The sequence below is a fragment of the Myotis davidii genome, unplaced genomic scaffold (genome assembly GCF_000327345.1).
Source record: "Myotis davidii unplaced genomic scaffold, ASM32734v1 scaffold453, whole genome shotgun sequence".
Taxonomy (NCBI): domain Eukaryota; kingdom Metazoa; phylum Chordata; class Mammalia; order Chiroptera; family Vespertilionidae; genus Myotis; species Myotis davidii.
This window is the reverse complement of record NW_006285234.1, coordinates 1,380,030-1,406,991: the sequence shown is the minus strand read 5'-3', so window position 1 is coordinate 1,406,991 and position 26,962 is coordinate 1,380,030. Positions and strand designations below refer to the sequence as shown.

The 26,962-nt window shown below is 43.2% G+C and overlaps 1 protein-coding gene across 4 annotated transcripts in view; it reads right to left on the bottom strand.

Moving 5' to 3' along the window:
* Positions 1–287: 287 nt before the first annotated feature.
* Positions 288–26,962, bottom strand: part of WDR59 (WD repeat domain 59) — a 72,351-nt gene continuing 45,676 nt past the window's right edge. For 2 of the 4 annotated variants that reach the window (XM_006755760.2, XM_006755763.2), the window contains exons 18-27: positions 22,211–22,364; positions 18,526–18,582; positions 12,774–12,907; positions 11,378–11,459; positions 9,615–9,727; positions 8,093–8,243; positions 7,925–7,997; positions 6,859–6,985; positions 6,560–6,702; positions 1,091–1,915 (exon numbers count right to left, since the gene is read on the bottom strand). In XM_006755760.2, the coding sequence (XP_006755823.1) occupies positions 1,680–1,915; positions 6,560–6,702; positions 6,859–6,985; positions 7,925–7,997; positions 8,093–8,243; positions 9,615–9,727; positions 11,378–11,459; positions 12,774–12,907; positions 18,526–18,582; positions 22,211–22,364 (1,270 nt within the window). In that variant the 3' untranslated portion in view covers positions 1,091–1,679. Of the gene's footprint in view, positions 905–1,090; positions 1,916–6,559; positions 6,703–6,858; positions 6,986–7,924; positions 7,998–8,092; positions 8,244–9,614; positions 9,728–11,377; positions 11,460–12,773; positions 12,908–18,525; positions 18,583–22,210; positions 22,365–26,962 lie in introns of those variants that run through there. The other 2 variants (XM_006755761.2, XM_006755762.2) reach the window with 2 other exon arrangements.

The following is a 26,962-nucleotide window of genomic DNA, read 5'->3' as shown; positions in this document are numbered from 1 at the left end:
ACTCAGGTCACTCTACGCAGGCAATGGCATCTGACCTCAGATCAGAGCCCAGAGTTAAAGCTCTGCTCTCACTGAAAAGGACCTAGGCTTTTCTTTTTTTTAAAAAAAAAATTTAATGTTTTTAATTGATTTTTAGAGCACGAGGGAAGAAGAGAGAAATAGAGAAACATCGATGTGAGAGAGAAATATCGATCAGTTGTCTCCCGCATGCACCAGAAATGAACCCACAAGTTGGGTATGTGCCCTGACTGGGAATCGAGCCGATGACCTTTTGGTCCATGAGCCACACCAGCCAGGGCAAGGACCGAGGCTTTTCTAACCCAGTAACACACGGGACAAAGTATAAACAACCAAAGCAGTGTTTTAAAAATGTTTTGACCATACGCTTCAGTAAAAAATGCATTTACATTGTGATCTACTTACTACACATGTGCAGTGTGTGCATATACACTTGTAAATAAGTTACACAAAACAATATTTACCCTAACTGGTGTGGTAATTCTGATCATTTTTCTTCTGCTCTATTTCATTTTTTAATGCTGTTTTTTATCCACTTAATTGATTTCACAGTCCATTAATGAGTCCTGACCTGTAGTTTAAAACACAATGATGTACAACACATGTAGCTATATTTCTTAAGCTAATCAATTTGAAATGGTAGAATTCTAAGAAACAAATATAAATTTCAGTAGCAATATCAAAAAGATTTCTTTTTCCTGCACATACGAAATGCAAAGCGTTGAAAATGGTTCTGAAGAACTGAGTCATAACTGGTCGGAACACAGATAAACGCGGGGCGAAGTGTGCGAAGGAGAGTGAAGGCACTTACCGGAGCTCAGCCCGCCTGCACGCGGCAATGGAGACTGTTGCCTCAGTGCTGCGATGCCGCCTCATTTTCCATTTGCTGGAAGAAATGATTAAAAGACGCTTGGGGTGGGGAAGAACCTTAAATGTCAGATTCTATTTTCTCCTGCCAGATGACAAAAGTTCATCAGCATTTCCTTTGAAAATCTGAATACTGACTTTGTTCCTATCCAAGAGTTAACCTCAATTAGAAGCTGGGTAAAAATAAAGATTCACTAGGTCATTGTTCAACTTCCTCTGTCTCTTTTTTTGAAACAATTACTAGAATTTTATTAGCCACGGGGAGCAACTGGAAGAGAAATAACGAATAAAAAATACATCTTAAGAATCCTTAAGTACATCATATAGTCATAATTTAAGTATTATATTTTAAACCGCAACCCACCAGTTCATGAAATGTACCAACTATGTCAGAGGTCATTGCCAACTAAATTCCTGCCCACTGTCCTCTGGCTCGAGACTGTCCCTTGCATCTGACCTTGGCTCTGCGAAGGCATCAGAAAGAACGCTGCCCGGGGGTTAAGGATACACCTTAAAAGTCAACACGGCTCTGGAGGCAGGTGCTTGTCTCCCAGAAAACTTCCACTTGGCCACACCGCTCTGCACGCCTGCCCTCACCCACCTCGAGCAACATCCATGCCACCAGCGGCCAAACGGGAGAGAGGGCCAGACTCCCGCAGCGGTGCTGGGCGGTCCGAGAGGGGCACACCCCGTCCAGGGAGGAATGGGTGCTCAGCCTCGCTCCTGGCAGAGAGCTTGTCGCCGGCACTCGTGGGGTCCTCTGGGATGTCCGACAATTCCCACGGTCTGTGAGCTCAGAAAGTGCTTTCAAGCAGGCAGTGACAGCCACACCCGGTGGGACACACCTCCTGGGTCCGGAACCACTCCATCATGTGGCTGGTGTGTCCCCCGTGCCCGCAGGTCAGGCAGAAATTGGACGATCCCCGAACTGCCACGTGGCAGATGGCGCACTGGAACGTGAAGCCCTTGCAGATGGTGCACTGCGTGCCGCGGACCTCGCTCCGGCAGTGGCTGCAGTACACGCCGAACTCTGGAAACGGCCAGAGATGGCCAGAACGAGACAGCGTCAGTTCAGTTCTGCGAAAGCAAACTGGGCACTGTGAGCTGAGGAAGATGCGTACATCTTAGGTCTCTGTAGGAGCCTATCAGACCAATGATTTCAATTTTCTTTTCCCCTCTTAATATGTTTTTAAATTGATCTTAAAGAAAAAGGATGGGCCCTAGCTGGTTTGGCTCAGTGGATAGAGCATCGGCCTGCGGACTGAAAGGTCCCAGGTTCGATTCCGGTCAAGGGCATGTACCTTGGGTGCGGGCACATCCCCAGTAGGGGATGTGCAGGAGGCAGCTGATTGATGTTTCTCTCTCATCGATGTTTCTCTCTCATCGATGTTTCTAACTCTCTGTCTCTCTCCCTTCCTCTCTGTAAAAAATAAATATAAAAAAAAAAAGAAAAAAGAAAAAGGATGGGAGAGGGAGAGAGAGAAACATTGATAAGAGATAATCATCAACCAGCTGTCTCCTGCAGGCCCCCTACTGGGGACCAAACTCTAAACCCGGGCATGTGCCCTGACGGGGAATCGAACCAGTGACCTCTTGGTGCACAGGACGATGCCCAACAATTGAGCCACACTGGTCAGGGCTAGGCCAATGATTTTCCATCTTTATGATCGCAGTGTTATAAAGAGGAGCTGCTGTCACTCAGGTGGCAGGGTGTGGGCCGAGGGGCAGCAGGTGCCTGGCTCTCGCAGGTCCTGGTCCAAACCCCGGTGCCTGTAGCTGTGGTGGTTGTTGTGTCTCATTCCCCTCCCCACCCCCAACAGCTGCAGGGCCTGACATACAGATTAATAAACTGTGTGTTAATAAGCTGATTCTTGGCACTATCCTTGGTGCCTTCAAAATCCACGCCACCAACCCTCTGCACACCTGACCTCTCATGTGGCTGCCCTCTCACCTCTAGTCTACCACCATCACTTTCACTTTCGTTCCCTCTGCCGCCCTCCAGCTGCAATCTCCCCTGAGGTCAGCCGGAATGACAGTACAGATTTATAATCACTTTGTGGCAAATGTCCTCAGCTCCTTTGCCTTCTCTCCCTCCACGTCAGCCCCTCAGCCCTGGCTGAGCCCGACCAGCTGCCCACGCCACGTCTGCCCCGAGCGGTCCTGCGAGTGGTCCCGCGAGAAGGCCACCATCATGATGTGTCTGTGCAGGGCTCCGACTCGGTTTCTCTTCCACTCCCTAGGTGGCTACTTCACACCTCGCCACGTTCCAAAAACGCCTCCCTCACACCTCTGCTCCTGTCACCTGGGCCTCTTCTCTCACTTCCCTCAGAAAACAAAGCCCCTTCATCCCTCTGCCAGCAAGTCCTCCAGTCTCCCCAGGGTTGTACCCTTGTCCTGCTTCCTACAACCGATGAGGGACCTTTCTTCCACCAAAGCCAGTTCCTCTGCTTCCTGACCACTGGCAATCATAAAAAGCACCAGTAAATAATCTTTAAATACACGGTAACTTCGGAGAAAATTTTATGGTGGTCCTAGTTAGGTAAATTGTGAGCCAAGTTAGATTGGTTTGATAATTGCTCTGGGCCATCGTTAATCTCTCCTTGATATACTTTCATGTATTTAGATGCTCTGAAAAATATATTGCCCAAAGAGTCTTTTATGTCTTTGCATTTCTTCAAGTACTCACACCAAAATAATCCATTTTAAAATAATCTGTGTTATTCAGTATCTACAGCTACCTATTATTTGTTCTACTTCTTTTTTAAATTGAAACTAGATACACATGCACAACAACACTATTGCCAAAGCCAGCATTCCCTTCCACCCCCAACACTCCCGAGGAAAATCCTTCCAACCCATTTCACTCTTTCTTTTGTTTTTACCTCCCTGTCTCTAAACACCGCTGGTTATGAAGCTACTTCTTAATGTTCATATTTAAGCATTACCTATGACCTTCCGTGGTGGGAGCTCTCTTTCACTCCCCAGTCTCCCCAACCACACGCACACACCACCTGTCCCTCATCTTTCCCAGGCAGTTCCATTACCATTTGCTGGGATCACTATTCTGTTTTCACATGGTTTATCTAGGTGAACATTACTCAAGTCATGACTTCTCCTTCTTCACATTTTGCTTCTCCTGGAGTTAGTAACTGTCTTGTTTCGTTGATTTGCTTAGTTTGCTATGTACTTATCAATAATTCATCTCTACTCTCTCCCTTAAATATCTGAATTTTCTATAAATATACTGAAGCACTAGATTTTTTTTCAGTTTTCTCTTCTTGGAGACAACGCTCCGGAAACTCCAACCTGGACTGGTCTACCTCCGGTCCGCCATGACCATCTCCCTCTACTGTCTTTCCGACTTCCTGGTTTCCTGGACTGAATCTATCCCTCCTCCTTAGATTGGCTGAATATTCATTCTCACACTTGACTGCTAACCTGGGTACAGAACCCGAGGTTAGAAATCATGTTCTTGAAACTTCTGAAGGGACTGCTGCAGTGTCATCGAGTTTCCAGTATCTAGTTCACTGCTCCTGAAGTGTCCCTTGCACGTAACCTGTTTTCTCTCTCTGGAAGCTCCAGGGGTCTTCTCTTTATCCAGCCTTCCTTCATTCATTATTCGAGGTGCTTGGCAGGCCCTCTCAATCTGGAAATGCATTCACCTTCTCTGAAGAATGAACTTCCAGTTTTCTGCTGGAGTAAAGCAGGGACCTGGGACCCTACAAAAGCCACAAAACAATCCTCCAGTTTTTAATTTCCCCTTCATGCTGCTTCCAGAGGCACCGGGTACACTCATTCCCGAGCCATTTGGAGGTTCTGCCCTGTATCTTACTGTTCTTCTGCCTGCCAGTTTGGGGTTCAGCTTTCTCTGTCCCTATAAAATCTCTACCACTAACCGACCTGCCTCCCAGGTCACAAGTTTTATTGCCAACATGACTCCTTGCGTGGTTATGCCTTTTCAGAAAAGCTCCATATAGACTCTGTAAGGAGAGAAGAAATCAACGTGTGTTCAGTCCACTCTCTGGCAGTCTTCCATTTCACCCTTTAAAAAACAGCTCTTCTCTCAGCTTCTTTTGTACCAGGCTTGCTCACTGGTGTCTCATTCTAAGTCCTTGTTTCTGGTTCTTCCTCCAAGACTCAAGCTCCATGTACCAGTTTCCTCTCACGGCGTGGAGTGGGTGGGCTCTCTTGTTTGGTCTCCCATACTCTTCCTGCCCACCCACCAGCTCCCAGGTAAATGCACCTATTCTCACAGCTTCAATCCCCACCACTGATATGCTGAAGATTCCCAAGTTCCTGATCCTGCTGCAGTCTCTCCTTCAAGCTCCAGACTCACACCCACCTGCCTACATGACTGTTATAGTCTGATATCTCACACCTCATCTCCGACTGTCCCCAGCTGAGCTCTCAATTTTCTTCCCGTCTTTTCCATCTTAGAATATGGCACCGCCATCTATCTACCCAGCTGCTTAAGCTGAACACCTAGAAATCATCCAAGCTTTGTCTCTTTTCCTCAATCCACATCCAGCTGGTTTGTAAGTCATAATTAGTCTGCCTCTAACATATATTTTTAATCCGCCCATCTCTCTCCACTGCCATCGATATCACCCCTAGACTGAGCTGCTGGTCTCTCTTTAACTACTTGAACAGTCTTCCTACCTCTGCCTCTGCTCCTCCAATCCTTTCCTCAGGTTACAGCCAAAGTGACCCTCTTAAAATGGAAACCAGAGCAAGTAACTTACATGTTTGTTTTTTTACTTCAGAAGGCAGAGGAAGAGAGAGATAGAAACGTCAATGATAAGAGAAAATCATTGATCTGCTGGGCCTCCGGCACTCCCCACACTGGGGATCAAGCCCACAACCCGGGCATATGCCTTGACTGGGAACTGAACCATGACCTCCAGGTTCATAGGTCAATGCTCAACCACTGAGCCAAGCCAGCTGGGCAAGTAATTTACTTCTTAATGCCCTTTGAAGTTTACCATGGAACTCAGAATACAATCCAAATTCTTTACTTATAAGTTCCTAATTATCCTACTAATCTTACTTTATATATAAATAGAGTATATTTTATAATCATAATCTAATTATCAATCTCATTTAACTTTATACCACTCTTCTCAACACTGTGTTCTAGCCACACTGGGCTCCCTTCACTCATTCAAAATAACAAGTCATTTCGCCCAGCATGGCGCTCCTCTAGCTGCCTCTCCACATATGGTTCCTTATTCTTCAGTCCTCAGCTCCTCAGAAAGGCCTTCACAATACACTTCATCACAGCTTCTAAAATCCTCCCTCCTTCTCTCCCTGCCCCAACGGCCTTTCTGTTTGCTGTTAAATACTGATCACAATGTTTAATTAATTAATTCTTCTCCCCCACTAGTCTGTGAGTTCCATGAGAAGAAATGTGTTAGCATTGTGCCTAGAGGAGTTTTATTCTGACTTCCAATCAATATCTAAGTATTGCATAGAAAACTACTCTACTACAATAAAAATGTACTCTTGTCATGAAATGTAAGGCTTTTCAGAAGCTTAAAATAGACTCGAAATGCTTCAGCAATGTCTGCTTATCAACGAGAAACTAAAACGTCATTTAAGATCTTACATTATGGATAAATTAAATCAAAGAAGCTTTCAGATAGTGACGGGAAGAGAAAAAAAAAAGCATATTCACCGATCCCTTTGTGAGGGTCCGGGGGACAGGAGACAAACTTCAGCACTTCCGCTCGCTTCTCTCTCAGACCCCAGCGATAGAGGATTTCTCCATAGCATTTCTTAAAGTCATCGAACTGCTGGGTATTAGCAGGATCCAGGAGCCTGGAAAAAAATTCAAAAGACTTCCTGTCAGTTCCTTGCAGACAAAAATGAGCTTCATACCAAATGGTACTTTATATACCTTTCTTAACGCAAGAGCCCTACTTCGGGGGAAGCCACACACCGTGCAGCCACAGCTCGCACTGGGAAGGCCGTTACCTTTTGTTCTTATCATGCTGGTCACGCTCTCGCTCACGAGGGTCACTGTAGGTCAGGCTCCCAAAGCGGATTTCTTCTGGTGAAGACTCTCCCCAAGGCGAAGAGATGTGTTCTATCTCTCTCCCCGCTGAAGAAAATCAAATGGGAAGGGAAGGTGCAAGTCAGAGAAGACATGGAAAATGTCTAAAAACTCTCATAAATTCACCAGGAGAAAAAGAAGCTAAGTTGAAGATCCTGAGAAATATAGTTAAACAGAACTCTTTCCTAGCCTTACCTTTTTATCGTGGTGCTACTTAGTAGCCTTATAAGTACACATATAACGATTAAGCAAACTATAGTATAGTGATATGGTAGCATATCAGGCAATCATTACTTACAATGACTTTTTTAATGACATATGAGAAAAGCTCATGATGAGATTAAAAGCAGAACTCAAAATCACACATACAGAGTGACCCCTCCTACACCCCTCGTACACAAAGATTGGAAGAACATTTTCTGGAATGTTAACAGATGTTATTTCTAGGTGGGGCAATCAATGATTACTATTTTCTACTCCAATACTTTGTTTATTCTTCACTGTGCATGTGTTACTTTTATAATTAAGAAAATTAAGATAATCTTTTAAAAGAAATTTTAAAAACCCAGAAACCACAAATACACATCAAATAGGTCTTTATGACCATCTGGAATCGGGCTCGGTGTTATTCTCTGCATTGAAGAGGACACAGCAGGAAGTGGCAGATGACCGGGCACATGTGATGGAGGAAGGACAGGGCTAGGTTTTGAGGGTGGACACTGGGAAGTCTCCCTGTCAGCTTCTCAAGGTCATGGGATGTAAAGCAACCCAGCAAGGCACAAAGCCCTCCCAGAAACTGGCCTGTTCAAACATGAGGTCCAGGCCTTGCTGACTACACTATCGCCATCATAGGAAAGATAAAGAAAAATGAGAAACACAAGAAAACAGAGACTGTTCATCAACTAAAGATTACATGTTATTAACAATTGACACGCAGCTCTTAGAGAACTAAACATCCAGCGTGGACTAGGTCAGGCTCGTACCAACCTATGTTCCAGCCACCAGTGTTGAGCCCTGGGTCTGACATGCTCGAGCAGGAACCAGAGGAGGTGAAGCTGGGCTGCAGGACAGACAGGAGCGGCATCAGAACACCACCCCCCATGAAGGTTTACCTTTAGGAAACGCCAGACACAAACCAGAAAACCACAAGCTTACGTATCGACTATGGGACACCACCAGATTAGAAGAACGACTGGGAAAAGGCCCAAAAGGGTTTGGTATCCCCTGAGGCCGGGACTGGGCTTCGAACACACTGCAGAGCATGGCCAGCGTCTGCACATCCCGGAGCTGACAGTAATGAGCCAACCTGGAGAGGAAGAGGTGAGAGGAGAGAAAACAAGTCAAGAGGAGAATGGAGGAAGGATGCTAGCACAATCATGGCGGTTGTTGCCATAGGAATAGGGAAGAGAGGATGCTCAATTCCTCCTCAAATACCCTTGTCAGGTACCAGGGCTTCCTATAGGCCCAGAGGCTTGATCTACTTTGAGTTTGGCTAAATCTGCTTTGGAATAAAATACATCAAAGTATTACAGATGACCCAGAATACCAATCTGAAAGCTTCTGGCTGGTACCAGGCACGGGCTCGGACTGGAAGAAAGCTTCTCCAAGAACTAAGCAGACTAAACTGACATCTGAGTGAGGCCATCCTTTTGGCCTCCCAACTCCAGGGCAGAACCCTGCTTTCTGGGGGTTCCTCAAAACTCCGTTCACGTAACCTACGGCTATGTGAAGTTGCTTCGAGAACACCCCACCCCACAGTACGGTGAGCAGGCAATCGACTCAGGAGGGGGAATTAGGAAAGTGAGCTCTTAAATAAGAACAACAAGGAATAGCTTCACTTGTAGGTACTCATATCCCTTTGCCCCTTTTAGGACCACTATGCTAGAATGTGAGGTAGGGACCAGGGAGGCTTGGCCTTTGCGATGGAATAATGTTGGTACTTTCCTGCCGAGCAATATCTAATATCTTTTAAGGTGTTTCACGCTCACTCTTTTAAGTGAGCCTTACAGGAAGTGTGTAGAGCAAGCATTATCATCCCTGCATTACTCTGAGGCAACTTAAGTGTGAGCACATGTTGTCCCAAGTCTGGCCTCAACCAGTAACTAAGCAAACCTTCCCCTGAAAGAAAGCAGAGATTTTCTGCTTCTCTCTCAGGACCTGGGCCTCACTGTTACGGAGATCCAAGAGGCTTACCTGGTTGTAAATCATTTTGCATATTTTATTTCCAGTATGCCATATTTCAGGGCAATAAATCAAAACAAATTCAATGTTTTCCTAAACTGTCTAAAGGTGAAAGCATCATGGCTTCTGGAAGACAGGAAACCCACTGTGCAATTCTTTAACCTGTCCTCAGGGGGCAAAGCTCCACAGCACCCACGAAACTGACCATCGCAGGAGCTCAAACTCCCATGTTCAGACTGACGTTGACTTATGGACTTAAGCTTCAAAAGGACTCATGAGTCTCAAGTCCTTGTCAGAGATGACAAATATTGCCTAGCTCCTTCTGCCATGAAAAGTTTGCTGGCACAGAAATATTGCAGCACAAAAAGGAGAGCTCTAGCTTCCACCTCTCACTCCTCGGGCCTCTGCACTTTCCTCTTAGACAACAACTTTGAAAGTGTTGACAGACCTAACGTTTACATCACTCTTTTCCTCACTTTCAGCTTTCAAAACCTACAGTGACTCCAGCAGCTGCCGCCCGAATGGATGCCGAGCCCAGGGTGTTTCCAAATCTGGATCAGACTTCGGACCAAGGCAAAGATCTGTAGCTACTGTGGCCAGCGACCAAACCTGGACAAATCAAGACAAACAGCCAAACTCAGACTGGTGAGGACAGGAACAGGAAGCATGAGAGAATCCATCTCTCCTCCCCATACATCAAGCCCTTGCTCCTCTGAGAGCTGCAAAGCTGAAAGCTTATTGAAACACAGAATTGTAGGCCAGTGTGGCTCAGTGGTTGAGTGTCAACCTATGACCAAGAAGTCACGGTTTGGTCCCGGTTAGGGCACATGCCCAGGTTGTGGGCTCAATCCCTAGTGGGGGGTGTGCAGGAGGAAACCAATCAATGATTCTCTCTCATCATTCATTGATGTTTCTGTCTCTCTCTCTCCCTCTCCCTGCCTCTCTGAAATCAATAAAAATATTTTTTAAAAACACACTTTAGAAAGTAATTTTGCCTCAGAGAATTTTTTTCAGAACATGAACATTGGGTCTGCCTTAGCATTGCATTTGTCAATCTTCCCACCAACCTTATGAGGTAATTATTCTTATGGTTCCCATTTCACATATACAGGGTGGGACAAAAGTGGTTTACAGTTGTTCATATGGGAAATTATACAATAATTAATAAATAATACAAGAATAAACTGTGTTTCACATACTCACAACTGTAAAACTACTTTTACCCCACCTAGATACAGAGGCTGAGAGACTCTGGGATCACACCACTAGAGTGCTGAGTCACACCTGTGCATCCTGTTATACATTCCACAATATTTCTACTGCTTTATTTGGCTTCTTAGTATTCACGGGACTTTAGGTGGCTAGGTTCTTAGAGAAATAGATCATATTGACCTAACAGGGTTTGGGCAAAAACTTTACAGTATTTATTAGGAGACAAATGGAAATCCTAGGGGTTTTCTACAAATAGAAATAAAGGGAAGCCTTAGCTTGGGTCATTTGGAGGGTTATGAGGGAAAAAAACTAAGTGGACAGGACAACAGCTAGTAATTTCCATTGCTCAATCTAATCCTCGCACTAAAGAATAAAGGTGCAATAGAGAGAGAGGGGATTAGTGGTTGCCTAGGGCTGGGTGCGGAAGAAGGACTGTGAGCTAGGGTAATGAAAATATTCTGAAAGTATCTGTGGTGATGCTTGCAAAACCCTGTGACTATACTAAAGGCCATTAGATAGTACATTTTAAATGGGTGAATCGCATGGTATATGGACTAGATTCTCTATAAAGCTGTTAAAAACAATCAAGGAGCAGCTTGCTTTAATATGCTGATGTGTTCCTACAAAAATGAAGATTTAAATTTTTGTAAGACCACATCGTATTTTAAAACTAAACGTGTCTATTCTAAAGGAATGTTTTTGTAAACATTTTAGGAAATGAAGCATTTTTTAAAGTAAAAAGGAAACAGAATTGAGAATACAAATGGTAAAGATACAGATACCTAAATTTGGTGTGCAACTATCACGGTGGTACTAAAATAGAAAAGAGATGCAATAAAAAATAGTAAAAGCTTTAGGATCCTCTCAACTAAGCTCTATTAAGAAAAGCATCCAAGGGATTTAGAAAGCTACTTTGTCCTGTAGTTTGGCAAAGAAAATGAAAAAGAGGAGTCACACCTTGAAATGTCACTAAACCACAACTATAAAGTGAAGACACCTTGCTCTGGGGGGAAAAAATCCAGATGCCAGCAAAAGGGATGGACATACCTGGACAAGATCCTTCCTTCCAACAAGCAAGGCAGAAGTGGCGTTCTTCTGACATGTTTCTTGAATATCATTTACATTTAATCTGAAATGTAAAAAGAATGAGAGTTTCTTTCTGATCTAACTTCCTAAATCAATTACTCCTTGTTTAATAAACAGACTGAAAACTGCCTCTTTGGTTGTCACTAGAAATGTTTTCTTTGTATTGGCCTAAAGATCCCTTGTATGTAAGAAGAAAATGCTTAACTAGCAGCTGATGTTATGCTGTGGGCTCAGGCCTGGGGAAGGTGAAATCGCTCACCTCTTTGAAGCCAGAAGAGGAGGCCAGACTCAAAAACCAATCTGCTGGCCCAGCCAGGTGGCTCGGTGGGTTATAGCATGGTCCCGTTCGCCAAGGTTGTGGGTCAATCCCTGGTCAGGGCACATACAGTAACCAACCGATGAATGCGTAGATAAGAGGGACAACAAATCTATCCCTTTCTTTCTCAAGTCAGTGAAAAAAAAAACACAAAACACCGATTGCTAACCTGCTTAGCTGTGAAGTTCCCCAGACTTGAGAGTTGAATAAAAATGGATTGAAATAGATACAACACTGTAGTTTCTAACACAGACAGTGGTATGCTGTGCACATACTACAAAATGAATATTTTTGTCATGTGTCCAGGCTCAGGAAGAAGGGGAAGCAGAGGCCGGCCTCTGTATGCTTGTCACTCACCTCCCACTTCCCTTCAGCCAAAGTGGCTCCGCTTCATCTGCTTTCCTGGTTGGGCCTGGGAGGCAGAATTCTGAGACTGCTCTCAAGATTTCTGCCCCTGGTATAAGTACCTGTTATAAGTTCCTCCCTTTAAATGGGGTGAGACCAGTGAATACTGATGGGATGTCACTCCCATGAATAGGTTATTGTTAATCAATTGACTCTGCATTTGTCAAAAGGGAGATTATCCTGAGTGAGCCTGACCTACTCAGGTGACACCTCAGAAAGAAGGTGAAGTGACAGTGAGACACTCCTGCTGGTCTCGAACATTCACCTCACTTAATGGCTGCGAGAAACCGAATTCTGTGACAACCTGCATGAGCGGGAAGAGGACCCTGAGCACAGATAGGCACACCGCCTGGTCCACTCCATGATTTCAGCCTGGTGAGACCTGGGCAAGGACCCAGCTATGCCACGCCTAGGCTCCTGACCCAGGGAAACTGTGCGGTAATAAGTGTATGTTGTTTTAAGCCACTAAGTTTGTCATAATTTGTTATGCAATAATAGAAAGCTAATATACTGGGCAACTCCTAAAACTGCTTTTGAAGAAAGGGTTCCAAAACTTAAGAAAAGGGGGGGGGGGGTAGGACCTTTGATAATCATGACTAAATGATAGGCATGGCACACTTAAAACCTTGAACTTACATATACAGCTCTCCCAGTGACTTGTGAACAGGAAGGAGGCACGCAATATCCTGGATGACAACTTTCCCAGCAGCCTTGATTGGTCGGTTGCCAGAGTCGGATCCCTCGCGCTTGCTTTTCCATCTCCTTGATTTCTGGGGGAAATGACAAGATGTCACTAATGGGGACTTTGCTGAGTGGAAGCCTACAGTTGCAGAGCACATCATAGTTGGGTCATTGGTAATTTGCAGAGACTTTGCATTACAACATCATGCCCACAATTAAATGAATCAGCATCTATAGGAAATGAAAGGATAACAAAGGGCATTGAGCTCTTGGTCCAAAATCCTAATTGCAGAACAAACACCTACTGGAGAGCTGTGCTCAAAAACAGACATAATTTTGAAAATAAGGAAGAAAAAGAACAGCAGGTAAATAAGTTAGTAAAGACCACAAAAATGTGGGAAAAGAGCAACTTTTAAGGCCAGGTTCAGCCCTAGGTTCAAAGTTTTTTTCCCCTTCTTAGAGAGTTTTAATAGGATTTGTGGAGAATTTAATCCAGGAATAGCAGTGTGAGCTCTGCAAACTTTAATCTATGGCAGGCAGACAGACAGAAAAACTTAGCAGCTCAAGGAGAATTACCTTGTTTTTCCTAGCAGACTTGAACTATTTCTAAAAGTGATCATTTTTAGAACGTCAAAAATACTTGAGCAGAGGGGCGTGAGTAATGCACAGGGAAGGTCATGAGCAGCTATCTTATTTCCCCAGAGCCTCACTACAAATGGCTATGTAGGAGCCTGTATGTGGGAAATGAGAGCTATCCGAGAAAATGGGAATTATTAGAGAGTAGCACCATCTGGTATCTTCAAAATGACAGCCTGCCACGGGAGTGATATTCTATTTTATGTTATTGTCAGAAATTAAAAGGGGGGCCACCAAAGTGACTCAACTAAGGAGGAAGGAGGGAGACATATTTATTTATAAAGGGTACAAAAGGAGCCTTTCTGAAAGAGCCTGCAATTTGGAATCAGAAAACCAAGGTTTATTGGTCTTTTTGCCACAAGTACTGGTTCAAGGTGATCCTGGGTGAATTACTTATTTGCTGTGAATTTAGTCTCATGCCAGTCTCTTTTCATTCACTGATGGCTCAGGACGAGCTTCGTTGTTCCAATCTCCCAAGGTTAATATGGGTACAATGAAAAGTGAGTAAACACTCTGCAAATTCGAGTACTATTTTAAAATCTGTAATTTTTATGAATGTGCATAAACCTTCAGAAATGTAATTAGATCATTTTTAGATTACTCACAAATTCATTTTCCACAAGTGATTTTTATACAATCACCCTTCCATAAATTAGTCACTGTCTACATTCAGAGGTCTCTGAACCCTGATGGCCCATCTAATCCCCAAAGTTGCCCAATGCATGTAACTTCCTATGGGATTAGTAAGTGTTATGGAACCTACTAAATCCAGGACACCTGGACTTAGTTCATGGACGGTAAATGAAAAAGATTAGCTGAAATATTTGGATTGCTTATCATAATTGGTAAATACAGATGATACATTATCCATTTGGACCTTAGCCCATTTGTCCTTAAGAAGCAGTTCAGTTACTATTTACTATTTACCCATACACAAGACAATACTCTGCAACACAAGAGGAAGCTTAATCTATCATTGTGGGGTAGCCCTTCAATTCTCTGCTAGCCCTGGTTATTTTCAAAATTAGAACTGTGTGAGTACTCACAAAAAGTGCTACCATTTTTAGCCACAAATATCCTGACGTGGGTGCAAGGGGAGAATGTGCTAAAGAGCAAACAACCTGTCAGGATGGACTGGAGCCAGGCAGTGTTAACCAACACAAGACGGTGTCGTCATGCCTGCCTCGTACTATGATGGGACTGGTTTTCATAGGGAGGGTGATTTGGCAGAGACAGGAACAGCACAATGTGGTTAACCAGAAAAAGGAGGGTATAAGTACACCTACTCATTTCACTATGATTTTCATCCAGGTTTCCCGGAGTTTAAAAATCCCAGGAAATGACAAACCCACAGGCCCCACAGGCCTCACATGGGATTTAAGGTACTGGATTGGAAGGAAGGGAGGGAGGGAGGGAGGGAGGAAAATATCTACACTAAAAAGATTCAACAAGGGAGGGAGGATGTTCCATCTAATTTGGTCCTTGGGTTGGTTAGAAGGCTTCTAAAACACTGTTCCAGGCAGTCACTTTGATTCCTTACTATAAAGAGAAATGAGAAGCACTTGAAACACAGAGCAATGAACCAGCTCTGTTTAACTGAATCGGGGAAACAAACGGAAGCTCACGAGGGATGGGCCTACAGCTTTCAGACCACAGTGAAAACCACCACAATTCCCTGCCTTTCTAAGCAAACCCAATGAAAAGATAATATGAAGATCCATGTGCCCAAAGTGGTTCACTGGCAGATAGACTAGCTCATTTTAAAACGTTTTTCCTAGCAGACTTGAATATTTCTAAAAGAGATCATTTTAGAACGTCAAAGAAACTTGTAGAGGGACATGGGTATTAGAAAGGGAAGATCATGAACAATTCTCTTACTTCCTCAGAGCCTTGACTACAAATGGCTACACAGGAGCCCGCATGTGGAAAAAACATCTGACTTGGGATTTAAAGGCTAGCCTGTCATGACTAACCTTAGCTCCTGCTACAACTGCTCCCACTATGCGAGCGAGAGCCTCACCACAGCTCTCTCACAAAGGGGCTGTTGCCTCCACCACTCAAGGCTACACTCATAAGAGCTGAGCTTTGAACACGGGCCAGTCAGGCTGCTAAGCCCATACTTGTTAATCTGTTTTAGAGAGCATGACTTTAGATTAAAAAGGAAAAAAAATTAAGTCCTGACTACTTGTTAATATATAAATAGTTTGGTCCATTTTTAAATAGATCCATATCTGCATGTAAGGAGATCAGCATCTGATTCTAATGAGGCATAGCCAACACACCATCCTCTACAATTCCTCACTTCTAAAGCCACTTCTCCGCCAAGCACTGCAACTGTTTGACTAAGGCAGAGCAGCGAGCTGCAGATCCGCAGAGCAAGCAGCTTCTGGGGCTATACAGCTCGGCAGTGGGCATGCCAGGCTCAGGCCCAGGTGCTGTATTTCAGGCCAGGTTCAAGGGCCTGCACCTCACGCTGTTTAATCACTGTCTGGACTTGTTAGGATTAGGTATATTCGTAGAGAGGACTCAGGGTCCAATGAGCTATCTTAGGACTCTTCCCCCATTTGCAGTCTTGGGTCACAGAGATCTGTAGAAACAAACTAATGTGAGTCATCGATAGGTACTTGATGAAAATGTAGACAGCCGTCTTGAACAACTACCTACAATTACCCTTCATTGAATTATAGAAATCACACTCTGTATTTCTGGAACTTCCCTGTCAACTTCTTGAGACACCAGGCTCCTAGGTGCTTCTCTGTTTGATCTGGTTGATGTGTAGGTGATGTTTTATGAAACCTCAATAAGCTGCCTTTGAGCCTATAATAGGAGAAGCTTCCCCAACACAGGGCCACCTAATTATAGCTGTCACCAAGAATCACACTATGAAATCAATTATGGGACAGCAGTATTCATTCATTTAATCCAGCAAGGAATACTACAAAACATTATCAAAGATCTTTAACCAGTCACAAAAGTTTATTTTTTGTTGCTGTTAATCCTCACCCAGGGATATTTTTCCACTGATTTTTAGAGAGAGGGGAAGAGAAGGGGAGAGACAGAGAGAGAGAAACATCGATGCAAGATGTCACTTTCACATGGATTGCTTGCCTCCTGCCAGTACCTGGACCAGGGCCGGGAATCGAGCCTGCAACCAAGGTACGTGCCCTTAACCGGAATCAAACCCGGGACCCTTCAGTTCACAGGCCGACATTCTATCCACTGAGCCAAACCAGCTAGGGCAACAGTTTCTTTTTAAATCTGATGGCTGGTGGTTTTAACATATGAAATACCTCCCCTTCCTGCTACAGGGGTCACTCAGTAATCCTGTCTAGTGGCCAATTCCTTAGGGATTCAGATAAAACGAGGCTGCTAAATGAAGACATGCCAAATCTCAAATCCTTGCTGCTCCCTAACAAGCATGGACAGTTTTTCAGGGTGTTTCTTTTAGAGCTTTGACAATTAAAAGGGTTCATATTCCATCCACACTTTTGCAAGACTTCCTTTCCCCTTAATATCTAGTGGCAATTTTGGGAGTCTCTCTTATCTATGCAACTGTCAGGTGATGACAGGCAGAGAACCATGACACACCAGTCTGAGTGTGGTTGATCTTCCAGGTGAGGGGAGGACACTGTGGCCCAAATGCCCTCTAAGCCTCCTGCATTGCTCCAGTCCCACTCTGACGGCTAAAACATGGATACTTTTCAGTGTGGTAAAATCAGTAGTCCTGGGATGCAAAGGACTCTGCATTTCTCTTATGTCTTCTCAATGCCCCATCAAGAGAAAATGCCCCTTCCCCCAGATTATGAGCAGGGATTGAGGGGAGAGGCAAAGCAAGACAGACAAATTATCACATAATGAGCACCAGGGTGCTCCTCTGAACATACCAAGAAGGTGTTCATGGAATCATGGGAAAGAGGGCAGATAGGGAAGGAGTCGGGTGGGAGGAAGCAGGAGGGGGCATTGGTGCAAATAGCACTGAAGGACAACCAACAGCCAGCTTGCGACTGTACCACCAGTGTTACTGCTACAACCGGAGGCAACATGGATGTCAATAAATGGGTAAAATGTAAAAACAGCCCAAGAATAAGCCACCAACTGCTTCGCAGCAACCCCTTCAACAGTGCATAATCAGCAGAGTGGGAGGCAGTCCTGATGAGTTCCCGGTTAAATAGCTGCAGGGGAGCCTGCTGGGAAAGCCAGTGGAAGTCAGCAGTCGGCTGGCTGGGACAGGCCTTTGGAGGAAAAGTGGCCATGCTGGCGGCTCCACCTGCAAGTTCTCAGCAGCTGCAGTACCGCTAATCAGGGCTCCTGATTTCAACTGGTTTTTATGTGAAAAGGCTATAGAACTACCCCCCTAAGTATTTTTTACACCAAATGAAATTTAAGCTAATGCTTTAAGGCTGCCTTGCACAGCCTGAGGTCACCATGGCACTACTGACTGGTAAAGGGGGCGGGAGAGGAAGACAGAAGAGGGGAGATGGCCAATAGGAGTGAGGAAGAAGGGAAGAAAGGAAGAGATGATGCCCCGGTTTGACTGTCAATGCAAAAACTGATGGTATGGGGAAAATTTGTTCCAGAAAATTTCCAAAAGATAAAAACGAGCTTATGTGTCGTGTCAGTAGATGAGATGGGCTCTTTCCTCTTTGAATTACACCAAGACGATAAAAAAAGACACAATGGTGGAAGCCCCTTATATCTTCCTCTGCTTCCCAATGCCAAAGGTAGGCTTCTGAAAACTCAATGAAATTATACAAATATCCCAAATGAAATCAGGTAGCTGAAGGCTTACAATCGGGGTTCTTCCCAAGAAACCCAGTATTGAGCTTCCTTTTCAAAGAAGTCCATTCACAATCCTTAACGGTATCGTATTCACCCATTTGAAACTGTCAGGGACCCAGGAAGCAGTCCTTGGCACCTGACTCCCAAAAATGAAAACTTATTGTTGCTGGTCCTAAAACCCAGCCAGCCTGTCATTTCAGGTTCCTCAAAGCCAGGCAGGTGGCATTTTATTCTTGGGCCTTTGGGCAGAGACAGGATTAGTCAAGGAGAGCATTTGCGCAGCGCACAGTACCGGGAAGTCGTTAATTGCTTGTATGGACCAACGTCGCCGGGCAGAGCGAGGAGACATCTGTGCGTGAAAACGTTACACCCAGGAAGAGGGAAGAAAAACACCAAGAAAATTAAAAGGGAAAAATATAGAATAAAATGAAAGCTTCCCACATATCTGATGGATTAAATGATACCATAATATACTACAAAATCAAAGTGAAATGCTACACAGTCTGAATTGAAACACAGCAGTAGGTGGATTCCCTCTCCTCCCGCCCAACCCATCACACTCCAAACCCAGCTACAATGTCATTGTTTTTCAGCCCAAAACACATTTCAACATATAAGGGGCTGATGTCCATACCACTCTGACCAAAGGAACTAATGAGGATTAGGATCACAGGGCAACTGGAGAAACAGTGGAGGATTCTGCTTGCCCTTTCAGGGGCATGTGTAAGTGCGAGAATAGTCCCGTTCCTAAAAAGGAAGAAGTTCTTCCATACACTCAATACCACATTTTTTGGGTACGTAGCTAAAGAGCATTGGAGAAATTGGAAACCTTGACCTTGGGGCCGCGGGACTATTTTTAGAGTGATGCCATGGGAAGCGAGAGCCCCAGAGAAATGCAGGGGGAGCTGAGGCTGAGGACTTACATTCTTAAGGGCATTCTCCCCAACAACATGAGCACCAGTGTGAAACTGGGAGCATACACACTGTTTATGGAGATCAGAAACTACTCTAGCCACTTCAAGACCTCCCCAGTTTTTACTTTAGAGCTATTTTCATAACATAAATTGAAGCAAACGTGGGAGGTTGCAAAAATTTTTTAATGTTTATAGGGTAAAGCCTAATGTTTCTCAGAAGTTCTAGGCCTTCCACAGAATAAGTAATATTTCATCAACTATTAATAGTTGGTCCAGTTACCAAATGAATGTTAGCATCACTCTGTGTTTTCTAACTTCCTATAGTGTCTCACAGCCTGGCCAGAGTGGCTCAGTGGTTGAGCGTCAACCTATGAACCAAGAGGTCATGGTTTAATTCCCAGTCAGGGGCACATGCCCGGGTTTCAGGCTTAATCCCTGGTGTGGGGCATGCGGAGGCAGCCAATCAATGGTTCTCTCATCATTGGTATTTCTATCTCCCGTCTCCCTTCCTTTCTGAAATCAATAAAAAATACACTTTTTTTTTTTAATGTCTCACTTTTTTTAATTTTTAGGAGCAACCTTGGAATCCCATCTGGAGAACGTTTGGCTGAATATAACACAACCTAAGTTGGGCAGGTTAAAATCACAAGAACAGCCAGACCGGTGAGGCTCAGTGGCTGAGGGTCAACCTAAAAACCAGGTCACAGTTCCATTGCTGGTAAGGGCACAAGCCTGGGTTGCAGGCTTGGTCCCTAGTAGAGGGAGGACAGGAAGCAGTCCATCAATGATTCTCTCTCATCACTGATATTTCTGTCTCTCTCTCCCTTTCCCTTCCCCTTGAAAATTAATAAAAATATTTTTAAAATGCCTTTTAAAAATCTCAGGGATAGAGATCTAAAAGAGAACAGAAATATGTAGACAAAAGATCTGGGATGAAAATAAAAACAAAAATTTAGTAAACTGAATTGTTTCCAGAACCAAAGTAAGGAAAGTGCTATTATTTAACCCAAGAAACTAGACACCTGAGAATCAGAAAATACTCCTTAAGGCACAGAACTGCATTGCTGTCCATGAGGAGATAAGAAGGCCTATGGACAATATCATGGCTGTATCTCATTTCTTTAATCCTCCCCCTTTGCCCATGTAAATGGGATGGACATGAACAAGCTTTAAGGAGAGATGACTTTATTTCAGATTCATCACAAAATAACTGACTTGCCTATTTTAACATATTATGTTGAACCAACTGAAATTTTTCTTTAAGATCGAAAATGGTCAAATAGCATCCATTTCATATGTTGTAACCTCATAACTACTTTATGTCATCCATTGGAATGTGCCTTCCTTCCCCAGGGATTCTGGGGTTCTTAGAATTTTCTATTTCCTGGCCAGTATGACTGTTAATTCACCGAATTAAATGTTTATGATTTGTGAACTTTTCTGTACATAGGTTATATAGCAATATAAAAGTTTCATATACAATTATAATAAAAGGGTCTCTCCCATTTTACTTGCTATCTGAAACAAAACTGAAAGACCACTTACTATGTCATCCTCGGGGATGATCATAGCCCATTTTCTGTAGAGAAGCAGCCCAGTGGGAACAACCCCAAACTGAAAATCACGATCCTTCCTTTGGTCCCTCTGTGATTGTGGTGCTTGTAGTAAAAGAGGCCAGACCATCCATGTAAGTGTGGGCATTAAAATGCTTCCACGTCAGGAGAAATCCCAACTTGGAACTGGGGTTACTTTGACTTGACATGGCCTTTACACACCGTCACAGAGTCAAAAGTACTAGTCTGTGTGTTTTGCCCACAGAATCCAAGCATGAGCTGCATATGACATGATTCAACTTAAAGATCTCTTCAACCTGGCTCTAATGCTAAAGAAAATTCCCATATTTATCCAACCATGATGTCAATTAAAAAATGCCTTATTTCCAACTAAGTTTATCAAATCATCTAGACAGCTACCAGCTAGCTTGCATTTAAAATAATTTTTTTCAATGTAAAAGATTTGGGAAGATATGGTGTCCCAAGAAGGTCTGTGACAGCCAGGGGGATTCATTCCAGCAGAGATGCAAAGAAAGTTGGCCAGAAAAGCAACAAAAACAATCATGGTCTCTATTCAACTGAATGGCTTTGCCCGAGTCTGGTCTTGTCTCAAGTATCAGTTCCTGCCACTCATTTCAGAGGACAAAGTCAGAGACAGCCAACTATCAGTGAGAACCAGGAATGTTAGATAGTACAGCTGCAATCAGAGTGATGACACCTCTAACACTTGCTATAAACTGGTTTATTTAAAATAATCCAATTTAAAAATGTTAAATTATGGTTGATCCATCATTTCCTCATTAGTGGAGGACAACAGCAAAGAATCCCACAGGACTGAGTTTGTGAGTAGCTCAGTGGTAACTCTGTTTAAAACATCATGTCAAGTAAAAGCTGGTTTAAACCAGACGCTCACTCTGACAAGAAAGAGTTCTCAGAGTCCTTCCTACGCTCTGCCCACACTCTCTACATTGTCGTCACTAAAGGCTTCTGACAGCTTAACAGCTACCTTAGGGACGATGAGTTCCTTAAGAACCCAGGAACATAAGGCCAGGTGCAAGTGATTTTTATATAAACTGGTCCACTCAAATGGGTACTTCAGTGTAGACTTAGAAAAACTATAAAACCTCTTAGAAATTAACTTTAAAACTTCTCACAGATATGAAGTTGCAAATACAGCAAGACCCCAAGCCCTCAGAAATACCCCTTAATTTGTTGATGAACATCAGAAGACCAAGGAATATCTGAAGCTCAATTATTCTATCTGAAAGAATGATCAACTTAATGAATGGGGATTACCAGAATAGGATTAAGTGGGGCGATCCTCCCAGATTCAATTTTAGCAGGTAAAACCAACGGAAAGGCACAAAACAGTGGTCTTTCTTTAACAAACTATGACAGTGAAAGTCTACAGGGGATTGCTAATTTAGCTGCTGTGCGTGGCAAGCAGGGAGACAAAGAACAAGAATCCAGGGAAGGGATAGGAATCAAAGGATGAGGCTCTGCTGCTTACCCGCTCCTTGTAGTAGAAGGAGCTGACGGAGACCTGCTCTTTCTCACTGCGAGTGGGGCTCCCACTGTATAAACGAAGGTTCCCAGGGGCCTCTGTGCGGATCTTCATTGGCGCAATCAAACCAGTATGATAAGCAGACAAGGCCGAGAGAGATCTGTGGTTGAAAATGCAGCGTTAGCCATACTGGCTTCAATCTTTCCATCTTTTTAAGCAGTGCCGTTCTTAGCACTTGATGAAACCAAGAGGAAAAGATGGATAAAATGGGGGGGAAATGGAAATTCTCCAAAAATGAATTAAACAGAACTTTCAGGACTGAAAAATACCTTATCTGCAGAAGCAGAGAATGTTTCTGATTACATACATAGGAAATTCAAAGGACTCTACAAACTACTAAAATTAATAAGTGAGCTCAGATACAAGGTCAATCTATAAAAATCTACTATGCCTGGCTGGTGTGTTCAGTGGTTAAAATGTTTGCCCGCACACCGAAGGGTCTTGGGTTTGATTCCCGGTCAAGGACATGTACCTGGGTTGCAGGTTCAAGCCCTAGCCCATTGGGGCACATGCAGGAAGCAAACAATCACAAACTACTAAAATTAATAAGTGAGCTCAGATACAAGGTCAATCTATAAAAATCTACTATGCCTGGCTGGTGTGTTCAGTGGTTAAAATGTTTGCCCGCACACCGAAGGGTCTTGGGTTTGATTCCCGGTCAAGGACATGTACCTGGGTTGCAGGTTCAAGCCCCAGCCCATTGGGGCACATGCAGGAAGCAAACAATTGATGTATATCTCCCACATCCATCTTTCTCTCTCTCTCTCTGTCTCCCCCTCCTTTCCTGAAAAATATCCTTGAGTGAGGATTAACAAAACAAAACAAAAAAAGAAATCTACTCTTTTTCTATATATTAGACACAAATATTTGGAAAATAAACATTTTTAAAATTTCATTTACAATAGCATCAAAACCCATCAAATACCCAGGAACAAATTTAGTGGAAAAAATGTGCATTGAAAACACAAAGTATTATAGAGACAGACTCATAGAGAGCAGGTGTGAGACTGGCCAAGCTACATAACCCCATTGGTCTCCAGTTGGGGGGGGGGGGGGGGGGGGGAGGGTTTGATCAAAAGGAAAAAAAGAGAAACTCCTGAACACGGACAACAGTGTGATGATTTGGGGTGGTAGGAGGATTGGGGGAGGTGGAGGAGGATACGGGGGGGATAAATGGTTTAAATAAAAAGGAAATACAAAATATTGCTAAGAGAAATTAAAGACCCAAAACAACAGAGAATTTTACCACATTAGTGGATTGGAAGATTACATATTACTAAGATAAAAATTTCCTCCAAATTAATTGACAGAGTCAACACAATTCCAATCAAGATTTGAGCTTTATCACAGAAACCAATAAGCTGATTGCATCTTTTATAGAAATGTAAAAGACCTAGAATAGCCAAAACAATCCTGAATAAAAATAATACACTTGGAGGATTTACACTACCAGACTGGAAAACTTACTATGGAAAGCTACATCAAGAGTGTAGTGTTGGTATAAGGAGAGACCAAGAGATTAAGAGAAAAAGGAGTCCAGAAATAAATCCACAAACACATGACCAATTAATTTTCAACAAAGTTATCAATTCAGAATGAGAAAAGAAAAATCTTTTCCATAAATGGTGCTGGGACAATGATACATTACTACTAGAAAAAAACAAAAAAACTTTGACTCCTACCTCATATCATACACAAAATTAATTTGAAATCGATTACAGATTTTAATAAGGAATTTTAAACTTTTGAAAAAAACACACAGAAGAATAGTTTCATGACCTTGGGATAGGCATAGATTTTTTTCAGGCAGGACACAAAAGAACTAACTATAAAATTTTAAAAAGTGATGGTGCAGACTTCATCAAAATTAAAAAATGCTGTTTATCAATAATCACTAAGGAGGGAGAAAACAAGCCACAGATTAGAAGAAAATCAATATATCTAGCAAAGGATTTGCAACCAAAATGAAAACTACCACAGATAAATAATAGAAACAGTCCAAAAACTGGGCAAAATAAAAGCACATCATAAAAGATACCCAAATGGTCAATTAGCACACAAAAGTGGCTCAACATCATCAGCTTTCGCGAGAGTTGTGCAAATTAAAACCACTATACTACACACCTACCACAACGGCTGAAGTAAAAACAACTGAAAAGACCAAGTTTTGGAGAGGATGTGGAGCAACCAGAACTCTGAAACATTGCTGGCAAAGAGTATAAAACGGTACAACCCCTGGGAACAGACTTTTTGGCAATTCTAATAAAATTAAACATACACTTATCCTATGATCCAGAGATTTGGACTCCTTGGGTAGAGAAATTAATACGCACATCCATAAAAAGACTTGTATTTGTAGGTCTACACTAAGGTAGCCCCAAACTGGAAATAATCCAAATGTTGATCAATAGGAGTAGGAATGAACTGTTTTATTTTCATACGATGAACCTATGGATACATGCAACAATGAGGATCAATTTCAGAAGCATTAAGTTCAGCGAAATAAGCCCGACATAAATAGTACATGCTGCATGAGTCCATTTAGGTGAAATTCGAGCACAGGCAAAACTCAACTACAATGATGGCAGTAAGAGGAGTGGTTTCCGCTGGGCACAGGGACCAGGGAACTTTTCGGGTGAGGGCAATGTGCTGGTTCTTGATTGGGTGCTGGTCAATAAAATACTGTTAGTATGAAAAACATTCTAATTAGGAACATTTTCCCCTCTGATCCAAAGTTCAGGTCCAGATATTCTTGCTTTTCTTAAAGAGGAAGTGATTGTTTTCTAGTCGAACCTTTCAAATAAGGAACCCAGTATAATATAAGGGTCTCTAGCTCTTAACTCCTAGTTTTTGTGGGACCAATGTCTCATCTGCCTGGGTTACTGAGGAGACTGGCAAACTCCCTGGACAGCAGCGGCACCTGCCCACGCACCTGGTTCAACCTCCTTCCTTTCTTGTTAGCTCAGCTATTCATTCATAAGTATGCTAATATGTTACACCAATGTATCCAGGTGTTTGTAGCAGGATTTAGAAGTTATGGTCACCACAGAAGTCTACAGTATATAACATATTTAAGTTTTAAAAACCAGTAGTATGGGGGATGTTGTGTGAGTGGTTGGGGTGGGGTGGGGGAGTATACCGGAACTCGATACCTTCCATTCAGTTTTGCTATGAATCTAAAATTGCTCTAAATGATAAAGTGTATTAATTAAGAAAAAAACTTTACAATATGATCTAGCAATTCCATTCCTAGGTAATACCCAAGAAAAGTGAAAACATATGTCCACAAAAAAACTTGTATACCAATGTTCACGGCAGCATTATTCATAATAGCCAAAAAGTAAAAATAACCCAAATGCCCACTGACTGATGAATGAATAAATAAAATGTGGAGTGTGTGTGTGTGTGTGTGTGTGTGTGTATTCCTTAAAACATTACACCAAATGAAAGAAGCCAGTCACAAAGGGCCATATACTATATGATTTCATTTATATGAAATGTCCAGAATAGGTATATTGATAGACAGAAAGTAGATTAGAGTTTGCACAGGGCTGGAAGAATAGAGGAGGAGAGGTGATAGCTAAGGGGATAAAAAGTTTCTTTCTGAGATAATGAAAATGGTCTAGAACAGCCGTGGGCAAACTATGGCCCACGGGCTGGATCCGGCCAGTTTGAAATGAATAAAACTAAAAAAAAAAAAGACCGTACCCTTTTATGTAATGATGTTTACTTTGAATGTATATTAGTTCACACAAACACTCCATCCATGCTTTTGTTCCAGCCCTCTGGTCCAGTTTAAGAACCCATTGTGGCCCTCGAGTCAAAAAGTTTGCCCACCCCTGGTCTAGAATGTGACTGTAGTGATGACTGCACATATTTGTGAATATACTAAAAACCACTCAATTATACACTTTAAATGGGTCAACTGTATACTGTGTGAATTATATCTCAATAAAACTGTTAAATGAAACTATTCCTTTTAAAGCAGTAATAATAAGAAACGCAGTCTGAACACTCCCTATGTCCCAGGCAGTGTTCTAAATGCTTTATAAGGACTAACTCTTTTAACCTCCACAGTAAGTAAAGGAGGTAGGTGCCATTATCACCCCCAAGTTATTGTTGAGGAAAATCAAGCACAGTCCAAAAGTCATATAACTACAGGGCAAAGATTTGGATCCAGCAGTTTGGCTCTGAAGTCCATGTTCCCACTTGCTACAGCAGACTGCCTCTCAAGAAGAAAAAAGGGAGAACCAAGATGGCAGCATAGGTAAACACCGGAGATTGCTGCCTCGCAAAAACACTTCAAAAATACAACTAAAAGACAGAACAGATATCACCCAGAAACACAGAAAGGCTGGCTGAGGGGAAATTCTTCAACTAGAAGGAAAGAGAACAGCATACCGAGACTCAGAGGAGGTGCAGTGCGGAAAATACAAAGGTGCGGAGGTGCGCGCGGAGCGGGCTGGTGGCTGAGGGCGCGGTTGTCTGTTTCAATCGGGAGGGAGTCTCAGGCTCTGAGCTCCAGTTCTGGGCGAGTCTCTAGGGACCCAGACTCAAATGGGAGAAGTGGGACTGTCTGGCATCGGTCAGAACTCGAGTCCAGCTTTCTCTCAGAGGTTTGCTGCAGTTGCTGGGACTCTGAGAGGCAGAGTCTCTGGGGATGGGACTGAGAGCAGCCATAACTGCTCGCTCCGCCCG